Below are 19243 nucleotides of genomic sequence, written 5' to 3'. Positions count from 1 at the left end.
CATGCGATGATTCAATAAGTTGTATTAAAAGTGTTATGTTAAGAGATACAAAGATATCCGCTATTATTAAGACGGTAAATCCAAGTAAAAAGTCTAAGGAAAACTCCAGCTGTATGTGATATGGAAAGATGAGATCACTGAATGTCTTGGTGAGAAGAAAAAAAGCTAAAAAGAGATATTATTTTCAAAAAAAAACAGAAAGACTTAAGTGACCGTAATATGGAAAATGAAACACATTTCCTTACAGCATGTGGGAGGAGCAAAGAAGGGGTTGAAGGGGGGGGGAAGTCTGGAAGAGACCAAACGAACATATAGGAGAAAAAAAATGGAACTCATTACCTTTATAAAGATTGAGATTCACTTAAGTATTTGAAATGGCCAAAATGTCAGTGGATTAAGAAATGGAGATAAATAAGAAACGGATGTACATCGATAGATATTATGAATAGCATCACTGTGGCCCAACCAATGCGGACAACACGAGATTCGCCAATATGTAGATTAACATAGTATGTACATGCCTTGCATCATCTCTCTCCATATCCTTATCCTGCTATACTTTTTTATTTTTTTATTTCTATTTAAATAATCAGCTTGATCATAGAAAATGAACAATTATTAAAACAAGGAATCATATTTATAATGACATTTCTTTGTATAAGAATGATATTTTAAAGAAAAACTGGCATGTGCTAGCGATTAAAGATGTGTATACATGTCATCTTAAAGGAAAAAAGATACAAAATATATTATCCGTATATCTATTCTATATTATTTTCGACCATCTAATGAATGCAAGAATTAACATAAACTGGGTTGTATATTGGCCGAAGGATTTTAATAATTGATATACTAAAAAAAACTAACGCCAACAAATTTGGCCAATCTAACTGTCTGGCTTCGTCAGGGTGTATAAAAGAGATACAAAACAACTTTATGGATCAGTTTTTTTTTTTTTTTTTTTTTTGGATAACCATTGTCTACTAGGATTTTTGATATGTGGAATAATTCATCTTTGAGATCTTTTTCCTCTGTTGTGATGCGAGTGGCCCTATTTTTGAGCATGTGCACAATGCTCAGTTTTTGAGAAATGTGGTGCGAAGATGTGAAATGCAAATACCTGTGTTGGTTGGTTCGTAAGAACTGATCCATGGGATACTTTTCTGTCACCCCCACAACAACAATCTGAGGAAACACGTTACAAATCCACTATTGCCATTCCTTATGCTGGAACAGTTTCTGAAAAGATTGCTACACTCCTCAAGCCACATGAAATACGAATGACTTTTAAACCTTTAAAGACTAGCCGGCGCTTTTTAAGATCTCCGAAAGACAGTAATGCCTTCTACAAATACGCCGGTGTCTATAACATCCCCTTCATGTGGATTAAATTACATTGGTCAGACCTCAAGAAGTTTAGAAATAAGGAAAAGAGAACACGTCGGCGATGTAAACAACAACAACGACAGAGAAGACAACTCTGGGTTAGCCCTTCAAAAGCTCCATGCCCTATTTAGAGGAAGGTTTCCGCTCCCGAAACATAAAAGAAGCTATAGTAGTCATCCATTCTAAACGTAATCTCAATAGAAATTAAGGATTAATTCTAGCTGATATTTGGAAGACCCTCATAAGTTCACTAAGTGCGCCAGAGTTAAATTTCGCTGCTAATTACAGAACGTTCCTGCATAACAACAGTTGACATCACACACGCTCCATGCGTTTGATGTACGCGTTCTTCTGTATTTGTAAAAAATACAATTGTATTCGGTTCATTCTTTCACGAGCAGTTTAAGTTGTTTTGTATCTCTTTTATACACCCTTACGAAGCAAGACAGCTAAGTTGGCGAAACTTGTTGGTGCTTTTTACTTAGTATCAATTATTAAAATTCTTCAGCCAATACAACCTTGTTTATGTTAATTCTTGTATCCGTATATCTATGAAACATTATTCCCTTCATGATTTAAGTTACATTTCAGCAGATGCACTGGACCAATGGGCACTTCCTATACGTCATTAGCAAGCTGCCATTAAAACACTCACTTGTATAGGATCGATATAAAGTTGTCACGAGAAAGTGATAAACAGTCTGTCACCTCGAAAGAACTGCTTCTACTGTTGGTAGCAAGTAAACTTCAACGACCCATATGCAGCTATGGCACATCCCAAATACGAGTTTAATTTACAATACGTTTTGTATAAATGGCTACTTTGAACAAACTGAAAAAAAAGTATTATCCTCTGGCCAAGATATTTGCCAACGAATGACACTTTTTCTCACTAGAGGTCACTACTGCAGTTTTTCTTTTAGTAATACAGAAGGCGAGTATTTGAAGTGTTCACTTTTACCCCAGCTGCCGATAAATTCGTTATAATATTGTTGTTTTCAATTATATTACGGCTGTTAATTGAAAATTACCTAACAAATATTTCGTATCTTTCAGAGGGTACGCTGGAAATAATTACTTAAACGTCTCCAACCAACCTAACTAAGTGTAACCGATGTCAAGGGAGTGTGATGGTGGACACTTTTGGCTACAGCCCTCCAGCCGGCTGGATGGATATCCACATCTCTACAACGGAAACGTCATCCACAAGCACTGATGTCTCCTCTTACGCTTCCAAGTCGGAGATGACAGCTTTCTCTCCTGGCAGGTCATCTCCGGGCCACGACCTAGGTTACCATACGCTACTTACGAGGCAAAGCGCCACCCCGACCCCAACACCCAAGTCTCTTCGCCGTACGTTCGACAGCCAGACTAGTTTAACTCCTAGTCCGTGGAGCGACATTCCTTCCTCGTGCACGTCGCCCTTCCCAACCACCCTGGAGGCGTCACCGTTGTCCAATTGCTCCTCCGGCTCGTCTCGGACTCCATCGCTCGGCCGCTCGACGCTGTCGGACACGGAGAAGTTGATCACGACTTACAAGGGCAAGAAGGTGCCCAAAACCTCCCCTTTTGATCGACTGACTGACGATCTGATTCTCAAGGTGTTTTCGTTTCTGTCGAGCAATCAACTGTGCGTCTGTGCTCGCGTGTGTCGCCGCTGGTACTTCCTCGCCTGGGAGCCGCAGCTGTGGACTTCGATTACTCTTGCCAGCGAGAAAATCCACGTCGATCGCGGGCTTAAGACCCTGTTCCGACTGCTGTGTCGCGACTCGCCTACCGTGTGTTTGACGGTCGAGAGGATCTCGCTTAATGGATGCAGTCGGCTGACGGATAAAGGACTCTTTACGGTTGCCAGAAGGTGCCCCGAGCTGCGGACGCTGGAAATTAGGGGCTGCAACAGCGTCACAAATGCTGGCATTTTTGAACTTGTCTCCAGGTGTGCCAGCCTTGAGAAAATGGATATTACAGGTGAGTAAATGCTGCCAGTCTTCTTTATTAGTAATTGTTGAATTGTTATTACTTAAGTTCTGAAATGGTGTAGTATTTGTTTCTATTTTATTTTCATGAATTCGAATACTTACTTATTAAAAATTAGTAATAGGATAGATTAATAAATATCCATCCATTTTTTATATATCAAATAGGAAACCTTGTTTATTAACCTTCCTTTTGATAATTTAGAAAGCCGAATTGAATTATTTGACCCTTTTTCTTTTATCAAAGAATAACATTCTCTTTTTCTCTCTAGGTCACTCACTACTGCAATTTTTTTTTTGTTAAATAGTTCTTTTCCCCCCACTGCAGTTAGAGAAGTTGTACAAAGTTAATGTTTACCAATAACTACACACAGAACACTACCGAACCCAAATTTGTTTTACATGTACTTCTATAATAGTGTATTGTTTGTTTGTTTGTTTGTTATTTTCCTGATTTGGGATATTTACTTATACAAAACAGGTAAATTGATTGAATAATAAGTATCCATTACTCTTTTATAACAAGTAATAAATAAGGTTATTAGTTGTTGTTTTTTAATAATTTTGGTTGCCAAGTTGAAACTTCGGCCCTTTTCTCATTCATTTATCAAATAACAGTCTCTTTCTCTCTCTCTCTCTCTCTCTCTCTCTCTCTCTCTCTCTCTCTCTCTCTCTCTCTACGGTCACTACAGTAGTACTGTAGTTTCCTTTATTTTCCCCACCTCTTTTGCGGTTAGAGATAATATTTATTGCCTTTTAACTTTATGCAATACATTTGTCACAGAGTTTATACTTTCAGTATTTCTACTGGAACACAAATTGCTTTAGATGTACAAATATTTATTAAAAGCCTGGTTTGGGGAAGATCGGGACTTTTAGTTCTAATTTTCATTAACAATTCATTTTATTCATATAATTTATCTCAATTTTTCACTAATTATCAATTCATCATCAATTTCCCAATATGTACCCACAAGGGATGTTCAAGGCTACCATGACAGCACCACATGATTAAGTTGACATTACTAATAATCTCCTATCAACAATTTTTCTCCAAATTAGCCTATTGCTTGGCTAAAGCTCTATTATGCATTATAATAAAATATGCAAACAGATTTTTTTTAATTTAATAAAATCATGATAGTATTTTTCTCTCTTTCTCTGATTTCTTGGGAGATGGGCATGCATCTTATTCTTTCACGACAGTGTTAGTGATGTTTAATATTTTTCGAGCATGACGCGCCGGTCATAAGTAGAAAAATGGATTGGGTGTGGACGAGAAATTTAACATACAAATTGATGGAGAAGTTCTCCATCTTCATGGTATGGTCTCTACTAAATCTAACTTTTAGCTGGAAGTTTGATTGCAAAAAACGTACCAAACATTGTACAACAGCTGCAAGAATTCCCGGCCAATCTTATGTCCTTTTCATGGGATCGATATAAAGACTATCAAGGTGTATAAACTCATCAGCAAGCAACTGCGACAGCCACCTTTCTTATTGGAGGTCTGAAGTGGCTTTAAACAGTTCCATGTTAGTCTTTAGAGGAGGTTTCGGAATTCCTGAGCCTCGGTAGCTTAGTTAGTATAAACGAGCTCTTTGGTTGGAAAGATCCGGGTTCGAACCCGCCTATGACGTTAGGAATCTTTATCAGATGAGTAAGCCGGTCGCATACGGAGGTGGAGGTATTTCTCCCAGAAACTTGGGGTTTTCGTCCTTTTTTTCATCTTCAAAACAACGAAACCGACCTCTGTGAACACACAGATCTGTAGGGATAAGTACTTGCCCATTGGGGATGCAGAGAAGTGACCTACATTAATTACTAACCCTTAATCAGGGCACTCTACACATCCTAAGGGATGGATTGAAGGAGTCTTAATCCGTCCATTGCACGATAGGTTTACAACTTTTAGTGGGAGAAATTCGCATTAAAATTGAAACAAAACGACCTTTTAGAAATGATGTCAATTTTGACACTCGTGCACGAGTGTTATAGAACTGCATGCAGTTCGTGGCCATAGTTTTACTTTACATAAACATATTTCTTTTCTCTACTCATTGTCTAGAGTAGACAATCTATTCTAGATAATGGTCACATCTGGCTCGCAGACCATTGGTTTATCATCACAGCCCTAATGTGTTGTTTACAAGGTTTTTACTTAAAGGACTCCTTTCATGCAAATTTTGTTTCTCCAAAATCAGTCAGATGTTAGTATCTCCACAGGCATTTTATTTGTGCTTTAAAATAGATTACAGAAAACTCCATACCAAATCTCCAGATCTCTTAAGATAAGCAAAGGCAAATCATTAGTTTCGTGAATCTTTTATTTAATCGATAGAGAAAAGACGTAGCACTTCTTTTTGTACTTCAAAAATAACTCATATGTCGAAAAAAACTGAAGTTTCTGAAGAAAATAACATTTATTGCAATTCTGAGTAAATATCCCTAAACATCATGCATCTTGTGTTGCTCTGAAGTAGCCATCAGTGCGAATTGCCTTGCTAATTTATTTATCGTGCATGCATTGATCCTAATAATATTTTGTGCGCAGCTGATATATATAATATAATACTGTTTTTTTTTTTTTTTTTTTTGCTAGATGGGCGAAGCAAGAATGCTTTTCGCTTTTCATATTCCCCATTATCTGTAGAAGACAATGTAAGGATAGGGTGTTATTGAGTTATGACTCTGATCATGGCAGGAGAGTAACAGCAATGGCCGCGCTTCAGTTAGAACTTCATTGGCTACAGCATTGCCATCCGTTACCCTCCCTGGGTACCCATTTTAGTCGCCTCTTACGACATGCATGAGTTGCAGTGGAGAGATTTTTAAGTAAAGCCTTTTCTAAAAATTAAGACGATCTCCCGGACCACTCCCTACGAGTGGTCGAAAGACCGTCCAACTCAGTGACACCCCCACCCACCCACACACACACTGAGCAGAACTACTCATATTCCAGGGAAAAGCATCCACTGACAAGGAGTCCTCATGCCGGAGATTCAAAATGTCTCTCAGGGAAAGCCCCCCCCCCCTCCCTCACCGAGAGCAAAATTCCGGATGAACCCTAAGAGAGCGAAACTCTATTTCCCATTTTAGTCGCCTCTTACGACATGTATGGGTTACAGTAGCGCTATTCTTAGCCCGCCCACCACACGGGGATATAATATAATATAATACTGATACATAACTGACCCATCTTTAATTAAAACTTATTAAGGAAATAAAGAGGTGCTTTTGTAACGAGTTTAATTACATATTCATACTTGCTAAAATGACTTTCATCTATTAGAAATATTGTGGGAGTTTAGAAATATTTTAACATTCTTAGAGCAACTATGTAGTTAAACACGCTGTTATTTTCAAAAAAGAAAGGCGAACAACTGATGTGTGTTTTCGCTGTTCTTAAGCAAGACCGATGGTCTTTCTAGAGAAGGGCTGTCTCATAAAATGTTCTGACATTTATTCTTTACCTATGCCATTCAAGTAAGAGGATATGATTAGATTTCCATGTATGAAATGCAGTTTCATGAGAAAATAAGCATAGAAAAGATTTTAGCTTAATTCTTAAAAACCAGTATTCTCATTATAAACATTTAGGGTAACTGCGTGGCGTAGTTGATAGTAATGTCGCTCTAAGTTGCAAAGATCCGAGTTTAAATCCATCTAAAATACGAAAGACTTTTTGGACTAAAGGTGAGTTCGCCCAGTGTCATATGGCAGCGGTAGGATTTTTTTCTGACAGAAATTGGGAATTTTCTCCTAAAACTGAGCACTAACAGACATAGACAGCTAATGCGATAAGATGAATAAGATTCAACTGTAAAATGCCATCTTCGAGTACCATTGATATAATTAACATGAATAATCCTGAATTTAAAAAAAAAAAAAAAGTGCTATTTCGAATGTATGTAATCTGAAAACAATGATCAACCCTTATATTTCTACATATTCTGGATTTAAAATATTCATACTTTTTGCAAAGGCAGTTTACGTGTTGGGAAAAATTGTTATTCATTTTGATGTTTTAGAATATCCTTTTATAAAACCTCATACAGATTCTTTTATAATGATCATCGCATTCCTTGTTCGAACACTATTTCAAGTATAGTTCAATGTTTAAGCATCGTAAAAAGTTAATCGGCATACACTACGTTGCAAAAAAAAAAATCATTATATCGGCACCTCCATTTATTTCGAATACTGCGTACCAGTGATAAATCACGTGGTATAACATGACTTATGAAGGTATTAAACCACTTGGCGCTGTACTACTGCTATATGTTGTAAAAGATGTGATCAGACCAACATGGAGTTCTAATCGTAGAATCTCTGTGAAAATTAGAACTTGATTTAGATTGATGGAATAAAATTCGTTTTCTTTTTATCACATATTTCGTTTTATCACAAAAGCTACTCATATCGCGGCCACAAGTGGGCCAATGGTGTTCGTTATTAAAATTTGGTTTTCTATTGATTGGTTAAATGAATTTTTATCTACTATAAATAAAATAAGAATTAAGGGTAGAATATTTAATAATAATACTAAATGAAATGAGATATATTATACATTCGATAATATAAATAAATAAAATCATCTCCATTCAAATCTTATTTGAATAGTAGACTATTTCGAGGGGGAAAAATCACGGAGACAGCTAAATCTCTGAATTTAAATATAAAGTTAGAGTCGTTTATAATATAAAGTTGGCGAATCGATTTCCTTTAAATTTATATCGACAAATAACATTGTCGGTATGTGATTTGTTACTGTTTTTGTCTACTAAACCACAATGAAACTTGAGAAACTGTTCAGTCGAAATGAGTGAAAAGCCGCTTGTTTTCTCCCAAAAATCTGTCCTGTTAAAAATAGTAATGAAATTCGGTATAGAAGTAACTTTAATACTGAAATTGCATTGGGAACTCTACTGTATTTATTGATTACAACAGAAGAGAAGCCTTGAAATCTTATCATATTTCTTCCCTCCTCTTTTGTTTTGCGGTGTCGGGGATTTTTCTACCTTTAATTGCTACCGTATCGAGGATAAGGTGTTTAGCCCTATGATTCCCCGGTGTGTCCTATGTCTGCAGATGCGGGTGTTCACGGACCGGTTTGCCTGTTCTGAGAGACGAAAAACCCTAGTTTACGGGTGAGGAAAAAAAAAAACCCTACCTTCTTATGAGACCGACTAACTTACCTTTAGTTCGAATGAGACCAGATTAAGATTCCTCACATCACTGACGGGAATCGAATCCAGGTCTTTCCGACCAAAAGGCTTCGTCTATACTGACTGAGCTACGGAGAAGCCTTGAAATATTACATTACACGAAAAATATATTATATTACAAGATAAAAGCAGCTTATTTTTTATATATATTAAAAGATATTAAAATATATATATATATATATATTAAAAGATATATATTATATTATATATATATTAAAAGATATATTATATATTAAAAGATTTATATTATATATAATTATATTATATATATATATATATTATATTATATATATCTTAAAAGATATGTTATATATATATATATATATATAAAAGATATATTATACATTAAAAGATTTATATTATATATATATATATATATATATATTATATTATATATATCTTAAAAGATATGTTATATATATATATATATATATAAAAGATATATTATACATTAAAAGATTTATATTATATATATATTATATTATATATATCTTAAAAGATATATTATATATATATATATTAAAAGTTATAATAAGCAAGTTATTTTTCATATTAAAAGTTATAATAAGCAAGTTATTTTTCATAAATGATTCAATCTTTGAAACATGGAACATATCAAAATATATTCCAAGTTTCCTTCAATTATTCTTTAGTTTACTGCAAACTGGTGTCTAAAGTACAAACAATAAATTTCTGCTTTTTTCCAAAAATTTAATTAATAACTTTATTATTTTGCTACAACGAATAAGTTACCATAATATTAAATAAATTTGAAAGAGAAAATCTTAATATATTTGAAAAATAGTCTATGTCTGATATATTATACCGGTCATAACCTTTCAAAAAAAATTAAATATAATCGATTATAATATTACACATATTAGATTGTTTAATTATATAGTTATTATAATATAATAATATATATTGTTTGTTATCATATTAGTATAGCAGTTATTAATATAATAATAAAAGGTCATTATTCGTTATTATTGTTCTATTTAAAAAAATCATCTCTTATCCTGTTTGTTTTGCGAAGCCATTGTATTATGTTTATACATTGCGCGTGCTGACCAGTTTCTATGTTTTTCCGGATGAAAAACCCGAGTTTCTAGGAGGAAAATCCCTATCATTTCAGTATGATATAAGCTAAATTACCTTCAGCTGAAAAAAAAAAAAAAAACTTTATAAAGGTAATACATAATGAGTATATTAAATAATCCATCATCCTCTAATAGCCAATAAAATTGGCGATTAAAATGGCTATACAGTGATGCCTTTCGGGGCACTATATGTTGTCCTCATAAAATGCATTCTCGTCTTCTACTCGGGATTCGAACCCACGTCTTTCCAATCAAAGGCGCATTGCCGATATCGGCTGAGCTAGGGTTAAAGTAAGCTTCCAGACTAGCTGACGCGACCGCATCTCGCCACATATAAATGCATCTCTGGAAGTGTTATTTTAATTAAGTGAAGGGGGGGGGGATTCGCGTAATATGGTTGTAAGTTCATAGCAGAATGCATACAGTTTCTCTTATACCACCGCATCGTTCTTCTAGTCTTGATAGTGTAATTGAATAATTGAAGTGTGAAATTGGGATTAACGTGAGGGTGTGTTTCGTCTTCTTATTAAGTTGTAAAACTGGAAGGCGTGTAACGAATAAATTGCACTGTCCCACAATCTCCACTAAGCCTTGCCTGTTGTTCATAAAACTTGTTCAGTATTAACGAACACAAGATAAAAATCCAATAAATCAATTTCTTTTCACGTAATTTGATTGGATTAAGTAACTTATAGACTAAGTGACTTGTTCTTTTAAACTGTACACACGTAATTCAGCATTAAAAAAAAAAAACCTGAGTGGCTAAGATTAGATTCGATGGATGTGTACAATTTGTCAACAGACTACTGACATTTTGATGGCAAATATAAAGCAATGTGAATCTATAGAGTCGTGTGTTAGGTATTCAGATTATATACACGACAGTGGGTTTCAAGTTTTTTTTTTTTTTTTTTTTTTGTCGACGAAACGATCTATGAAAATGTACCTGAAACGTCGTAAAAAATACTTCAACTACCCTGCGTTAATCTCAACGTTATATATATATTTTTTTTTTCTTTTTTTTTTTTAGATAAGAGAGTTTGTCAGGGATGGTCTAAGATCCGGGGCGTATGGCAAGCTTGCTTCTCTGCTGCTGTACAGGTTTGCGTAGTAGTGTTCATCACCGAATGCGTGTCTTCTGCGCCTGCGGGGATGCGAGAAGGGTGGGGAAAAATTCCTCATGTTAATGACGCATTCTCGGATCGACCTAAGGCTTAATTATGGCTGTTCACCGTAATCCCATAATTCACTGACAACGCTATTTGCTCCTGTTGCATCTTGATATACACGAGTGACAGTGCTGCCCTCTAGGTTTGCACCTGTCCTTGTATCTTTAGTGATAGCATTTAGATTGCGTAGGGGTGGGTAATGTTTGAGCCTCTCGTCCTTGCACGTGGTTACACACTGAAGAAATCAACTTTTTTTTTTTTTAATTGGGTCGAAAACTTGCGTACGGAATTCGGTGTTAAATTACTTTCGACCGCGTACTTGTTGCTCTATTACCTCATCAGTTTAATGTATAGCATGACTAAATCCTACAACCTGAATGGTCCATCCTCGTGTTGGGTAGTATATCTTTCCTCTATTAATTCCAAGGTTGTGCAAAATTTTCTTTTCTTTATCTTTTATTTCCTTTCTCTCTTGGATCTTCCATGTTTATCGTCATCATCAAATTCCTGATATGTACCCTCAGAGGGTTGGTTCACAGGATATTACGACAGTACTAGATGAAAAGTTACATCACTACATTTTGACAATTACCGCTACTGGCAATTTTACTTTTTACTCAATTACTGATGTTTTAAAGATATAAGGAAGGAATAATTTTGGACATACCTTTGTAAGATGTTTTTGGTTGTCATCATGATCTATGGCGATATTACTGAAGTATGACTGATGGGAAGTGGGGGTTGGAAATGTGAGATAGAGAGAGAGAGAGAGAGAGAGAGAGAGAGAGAGAGAGAGAGAGAGAGAGAGAGAGATGTGGGAGAATTGCGGGTAAGACACAAGATATGTGAAATTTAAAATCCGGGTTTTAAGGGTGGGCGGTGAATTCTTTGGGAACGAGGTGAAACAAAAACATCAGTAATGCCCTAAAAATTGAGTAAAAAGCCAATGACATCATAAAAGGGGTACTCATAAACAAAAAATAGGCGAAATAGTCATAAAAATTAATAAATATTTATGGCCAAAGAAACGTCACTTTTTTTTATGCCGCAAAGCACAAGCAGGCTTTTATGATCCGCGCCTCAATGACATATCATGGTCCTGGTGCCCTTTACGCTAATCGAAAACAATTCCTCTGACCAAAGCTTTTCAATGTTCCTCAATCACTCATGTCTGGGATGTGCCTCGATATCCGCCCATCCATCTAATTTCTACCATTCGTCTTCCTTAGTGTCGCTGTCCCATACAATATTGAAGCGGTATGTGACAGGTATTCCTCTAAGGCAACTTTTACTGTCCTTAAACATTCATTTAGTCTTTTATCCTTCATTCTATTCACAGTCCAGATCTCATCCATTTCTAGAAGTTAAAGAACCTGCTGCTTGATGCCTAAGAGAAAGAACCTCGTGGCATTTGTCACATACGATCCACCATGCAGAACAGGGTAGGTTAAATGCACTACCCGACCCATCTGTAGATATCGTTGGCATCAGGAAGTCCTCTGGGCTCAAAGTTTGGTGAGCTGACAACTTTTCCCGTGGCAATAAGAAGCATCATGGGGGGAATGCTACATGCTGATTTGATGATTACCTATATTCATCATGTCCTAATCCGTCATTGGACTTTATATAGTGACAGCCGTGCTACTTCAGCTCCTGTACGTATTTCCATCCTTCTATTGCCTATTCAACAGGTTCCCCACATGCTTGCTTATTCTCATCGAACCCCCATATCTGCAGGCCATTTCGCTAAACCTGTGGACGCACCCGGTATTAGTTTATGCTGCTTCCGGAATAGGCTGCGATGTCTATTAATGATACACAGTGTTGCACTTGATAAAATATAGGTCACCTTTCAATGTTGCACCTGTTAGCGATGAAGATGAACTGCAAAGGTACTTGCTGTATCTATTCAAGATAAATGGTGTAGCTATTTTACCTCCATTTACGTTATTAAAACGTAAATGGAGGTAATTGTCTTAAGCTCCTAACACAGTTCTACTCTATAAGCATTATTTAGGCTGACACGGACTATTTGAAATCCATTTTTCGATAAAATTTTATACTTAAATCATCAGTGTTAATTTTATAACTCAATGGTATGTAGTGGTGAGCTATGGATATTTTAACAAAGGGCTCGCATCGTCAAGCAAAAAAAAAAAAAAGAAAGAAAAAGCCGTATTTCACACAAAAAGTTTTATTAATACAGCTTGTGTACAAATTCCAATCAAAATATGAGAGGACAATCAACCTCTAATGGCTATCATTTGTAAACAAATATCTCATGATCTAAACATGAAATATTTGCACACAATCAACTGTGTTAATTTATGTTATATAAGAAAAACATTTTTAACTATCAAAATATAATAAGAATGAAATCTTTTATTATCTTTTATAAAACATTTGATTGACTACTGGTTTTACCATACGATTGGCTACCAGAAGGGAGAAGGGTAAAGATAGCGCATGCGCTTATTTTATTTTCAAACTTGGGCGCATTCGTTAGAGGAGTTGAAACAATAATTCCGAATAATCTATACACTGGCGAACAGACTAATTTTTGTTAGGTTACCATATGAGTTTGTCGCTTAATATATTTCAAAAAAAATTTCTTTTTTTGAAAAAATAGAAAAGTAAACAAGAAGAACAAGTGGCTCGCAAATTTGAGAAAAATTGAACAAAGAGCTCGTACGAGCCCCTTATAGCTCACCACTAATAGTATACCTTGCAAATATTTTATCAGGCATTTCAGCAATTGGCATAGATAATATAGCAAGGTGGTTTGCAAATTCATAATACAAGTATTCTATTTTAATATATTTCTATTCGTTTTGAAATTTATTTCTATAAATTAATATTCATCCCTTAATTGTGGATTAAATTTACATAATTTATTTTGAGATTTCTAAAACTAAATTAAATAATCAATTTATTCTTAAGAAACCTTTTTAAAAAGAATATTATACTTCTTTATATAAAGATATTGGGTTAAAATTTAAATTTCAAAGTCTAATTTTCTTTAACTTTCTGATTAACTTTCTAATTTTATCGTATGTTATAGCATGATATATTTTTTGGTGGAGAAAAAATTACAGGAAAAAATACTTCATAATTTTATAAATGGTTTGCGTAAAAAAATATTATATTATATTCCTTAAAGACATTTTGTTGAAGGAAGTATAAAATATAAAATATAAATATAAATAAATATTCAGAAATAATTTAAATTTCTTATTGGAGAAATATAAAACACACTAGCTATGAATTGAGTATATACATGTAAATACATTTTAAAATATTTTAAAAAATATTTAAATTTTAAATATTTTCAGATGAATAATTGTCTTAAGACCTTAATAAGGTGTCCTTCGGAGCCTGCATGTAGGGTTTGAATTGTGCACCAAAATATAAGATAAAATGTTTAGTGTGAGGTTCCTTTATTTTCAGAATTCATTTAATTTTACCTTCTCGTTTTTAAATTAAAGTTTAAATTAAAATGTAAATTAAAAATGCATTTGCGTTTTCTTTTAATTATTTGTTTATTGTATTTTATTTTTTGCAGCGTTTTTTCCTCTTTTTATAAATAAATTTATACGGTATAAATATTAACTGGGTATAAAACATTACATATCATTTGCATTTCGAAAAATAATTCATGGAGATTTTTGAAGTAGTGAATTCCATAAAAGGCTTTATAGACACTTCATAACCAATTCATAATAAGATAATTGAGGAATTTCTTAAGAATAAAAATTGTGAATAGAAATACTTATGCAATCTTATTAAAAATGATAAATAAGAAATAAATATTGCCTTTTTTCCTATTTGAAATCGCCTTGAATTAAACATTATTTTTAGACCAAATATTTGTTTCAATAAAATAAAGAAATACAAACAACTCTGCTACAAAATTTACATCTCGTAGTGAGTGAGAAGAGAAATATTTCGATGTTTGACTTGTGAATGAGATATGCTAGACCAAGAGTTGAGAACTCCTGGAGTAAGAATACATGACTGCATGTGAAGCATCACAAAATAAATAAATAATAAGAATAATAAACAAAATAATAAATTCTAATTTTAATGTCATTAATTTTACATTTAATTTTAATTAAAGAATGTACTTCTAAAATAATTATAACAAAAGGTATGTAAATATGTGTAATTATTATGGCTAAGTAATATTAGCACTCGACAATAAATGATTTTGTGCATTATTGGCATTGATAGCCTAATGTAACTTCACACAAAACACAAAGAATAATATAAAGCCGTCTGGGCGCTTTTCAGATTAGCTATTAACAACAACACTTCCTTATTTAAGTTCGAATTCGAACCCTAATCAATAAGTCGCCAGTCATATTCAGATAAGTGTAACATAAACTTCGAGGATGTATGCTGGTAAGTTATTCCTCATCCTGAACTAGCACTATAAAAGTGAAAAAGAAGGATTCAGATTACATTAGCACACTTTAAAAAATAAATTATTATTATTAAGAGAGACCTCCAGGGAGTCAGTGACTCATCGAGAGAGGCCACATACTTCACACACCAGCTATCATACTTATTCTCGAATTCATTCACACTGCTTGCACTCACAACATCCAATGGCAATCCATTCCAATCACGCACTACCCTATGAGAGAAAAATCTAGCCCTCACACCCTTCTTGGTGGCCTTCATTCTTAGCTTCCAAGGATGCCCTCTTGTCCTATCCCCACCTCCATAAATTGAAAAATTCCATCAGTTGAAATCCTGTAAGATCCTTTCAGAAGTTTGTAAGTCTCAATCATATCACCCCGCTTTCTCCTATTTGCTAGTGTCTGCAATCTACAAATTCTCAACCTGTCTTCATAATCAGTATTCCACAATCCTCATATCATTTTTAACACTCTCCTTTGAACTCTCTCCACTGTATCAGAATCACAACGCAAACCAGGAGACCAGACCTGCGCACAATAGTCCAAGTGAGGTTTTATCAAGGCCTTAAGAGGCAAATTACATGTGAACATTCATTTCAACATTGCAATTATCTTTTGAGTTGTATTTGCAATATTTGCCACATGGCTCCTGAACTTCAACTTCCTGTCTACTAACACTCCAAGATCTCTAGGCCCCCTCATCAGCCCCCACCAATATAATACGACATTGGATATGTAATCACTCCGAAGTGAATGACTTTACATTTACTGACATCCATTTTCCCTTGCCCACATTTCCAGCCTATTCAAATCATTTTGCAAGTACTGCATATCAGCAGCATTTCTGATAACCCTACCTATCTTTGCATCATCAGCAAATAGCTGCATGTCGCTTGTCAAATCCTTCCCAATATCATTAATGTACAGATCGAATAACAGTGGATCCAGTACTGATCCTTGTGGTACAGCACTTGTTACCTTAAATGTTGCAGACTCGCATCCCCCATATACCACTTTTTGATATCTGTCAGTCAGCCATCCTCCTATCCATGCTAATATTCTATAATCCAAACCCATATTCTCCAATTTATGCAACAGTCTACCATGCTGTATTCTGTCAAAAGCCTTAGAAAAATCCAACAGTATGATGGTGTATCCATTCCCCTTGTCTAGTTCAATGGGAACATTGTCATAGAATGTGAGCAGGTTTCTAAAACATGACCTTCCCTTAGTAAACCCATGTTGTTCATTGCAAAGAGATTCACTGTGAACTCATTTGTGATCGCGAGCCCTGACCAATTTTTCCAAAATATTCACACCACTCCTGAGATACTAATTAGTCGATAGTTGGATACATCGGTCTTTGCACCACCCTTGTGCAATGGAATTACCACACATTCTTTCCCTCCCTGCGGAATCCTTCCTGTTTTGAGACTCATATTAACAGCCTGGTCAAAGGAATGGCTAGTTCAGCCGAACACACCTTTAACAAACGTGCTGATATGATAATATCCCATCAGTCCCTATTGTTGAATTCCTATTCAGTTTCTGCAGCTTTAATACCTCGTTCTACTGAACTCAGGATACTTCTCAGTTGGTCATAATTTCCTACTCTGTAGTTCAGTATGTAATCTTTTCTGAATGAAACTTCCTAAGTGAGTACCGCATGATCACTGTCACAACCGGAGTCAGAATAGTTACGTGTATAACTGAAACGTCTTCTTATACTATAATCAGATCAAACACTCTTTGCCCCCGAGTTCCTTCTGTCACATGCTGCTTGAGGAAGTTGTCCCGTAACAGCACAATAAATGCATTTTCATTCTTCTCATGAGATTCAACTGTTGCACAATAAATATTTGAATAATTAAAGTCTCCCATTATGATTACTTTTTTACGCTCATCTTTTCTATTTGGTGATGAATTTCTTCATCACTAGCCACCGATCCACCAAGTCTGTAACAACACCCCACTATGTAATTGATCCTGATAGATTCCACCTCACACCAGATGGCTTCAAACTCAGTGCCACATGAAAAATTGTTACTAATATTATAGGTCTCAACACTAACTGGATTCAAGTCATCTGATATCATTAGCAGCACGCCTCCTCCTCTCCTATCCTCTCTATCCTTCCTAAAAATACTGTATCCTTTACACTCGATACCAGTTAGTATGTCTGATTCTGATAGCCAGGTCTTACTAATGCTCACAATCTGAGCTCCCAACATATTGACTAAGACAACAAACTCTACTCCTTTGTTTCTGATACTCCTAGCATTCGTGTACAGACATAATAATCTATGCATGTTTCTTTTGTATACTCTTGTCTGCAATCTGCATGGCACAGTTGGACAAATTGCAGATCTCTATTCTTCTCTAGTGTATTATGCATGTAGACATCTTTGCACACGTTTGATGGGTTCGAACCGGACGAACACAAAGTCGAAATCGTTGTCTTCTTGTCAACATTTCTATGACAAAGCCCATTCCTGTCATTAACACAGTTATATAACATTGTCTCTCTTACACCCACATTCACACCATTCCCCCCTTTATAGTTTAGTTTCCCTGACTCTCTGTGTTAGGTCTCATACCATTTTTAAGTTTTTCTAGACTCCTGATTCCAAACACATTCAGGTGTAGGTGTAGGCCCTCCCTCTTATACAAATCCAATCTTCCCTCAAACTCACTCCACACATCCATTCCTTCTACACAGCCTACGCATCGAATCGTTTGCCATCATAGCCCTTTTTTTTTAATTTATTTTTTTTTATCATAGCGAGGTAAAATACTAACGATTTTCACTTTCTCACTCTTCACTCTCTTATCTTCCAACCCTTTCATGTCCCCTCTCATATTGAACTTATCGCCAGTTAAGTCGTTAGCACCTACTACAATTACGATTTCGTTTAGTTTTCTTTTCTGTTTTTGAATTGCTTCCTTTATATTCCTAATTTTCGCTTCAGAAAAACTCGAAGTTATAACTCACTCATCTGTAGCATGTTTTATTATAGAGTCACCATACTAAATAACTTCTTTTTTTTTATTAACAACGTCACTTACCTGATTTCCGTTACTGCCTGACTTACCTGTTTCCGTACTTTGTTTTTTTAATTTCCTGCTTAATTTTCTTTTTCTCCCTCTGTTCATTTAAACGCCTCTCGACTTTTTGCAATTCCCACGTCGTCTCGCTGATGATCTGCTTCAATTTTGCTATTTTGAAGGTTAATTCATTTTCATTAACCTCCTCCACAAAATAATAGAAATATTAGAATTGTATCTAAATTTATACATTTACATGTAATGAGATGTGTATAACCTATCAATGTATAATTATATGTATTATTTTTATGATATAAATAGTAATATTTTGTTGATTAAAATAATTTTTTTAATTATTTAAAAAGCTTAAAAAATTTTCTTAAATTTTGAAAATATCATACACCTTTAATGGTCGCATATGATTTTAATACAATTAAACTATGCAGTATTGTCGCAGTATTCATGAAAGATCATAAACAGCTGAAGGAAGAAAATGTCATTACTTTTTGAAAATATTACAAAAAAATAAAAAATAAAATAATCCCTAAATATTACAAAAAATATAAAATAAAATAATAAAATAATTGTTTTAAATAACTTGAAGTTACTTAAAACAATTATGCATAGGGCATTCGTACATGCATAGCCATATAGAACTATGTACATAACATCGTAAAAGTAAACCTTTTGGTAACTTAGACAAGCGACGCTATAAATTACGAGGGCAATAGTTACCAGACACTACAACGATGTGATTTATAGATTAATTGTTATAAATATTTTTGTAATAAATATAGTAGAGGATTTGTTTGTTTCCTTGCCTGTGTATACGTCCCTATAAAAATCACTACATATTTTCATTATTTCTTCTCTATTGCACTGTGCTATTCTTTGCTTATGAATCGTAAATTATATGCT

General features: G+C 34.6%; 1 protein-coding gene across 4 annotated transcripts in view; it reads left to right on the top strand.

The window, feature by feature from the left end:
- Nucleotides 1-19243, top strand: part of LOC150100184 (uncharacterized) — a 251258-nt gene that overhangs the window by 148938 nt on the left and 83077 nt on the right. For all 4 annotated transcript variants that reach the window (XM_090403025.1, XM_090403023.1, XM_090403024.1 and 1 more), the window contains exon 2: nt 2443-3354. In XM_090403025.1, coding sequence (XP_090259151.1) covers nt 2517-3354 — 838 coding nt within the window. In that variant the 5' untranslated portion in view covers nt 2443-2516. The remainder of the gene's footprint in view (nt 1-2442; nt 3355-19243) is intronic.

Source organism: Typopeltis vanoorti, chromosome 13 (genome assembly GCF_054136105.1).
Source record: "Typopeltis vanoorti isolate ZY-2024b chromosome 13, IOZ_Tvanoo_1.0, whole genome shotgun sequence".
NCBI lineage: Eukaryota > Metazoa > Arthropoda > Arachnida > Uropygi > Thelyphonidae > Typopeltis > Typopeltis vanoorti.
The sequence above is the reverse complement of the archived record's forward strand: the minus strand, read 5'-3'. Positions and strand labels throughout refer to the sequence as shown.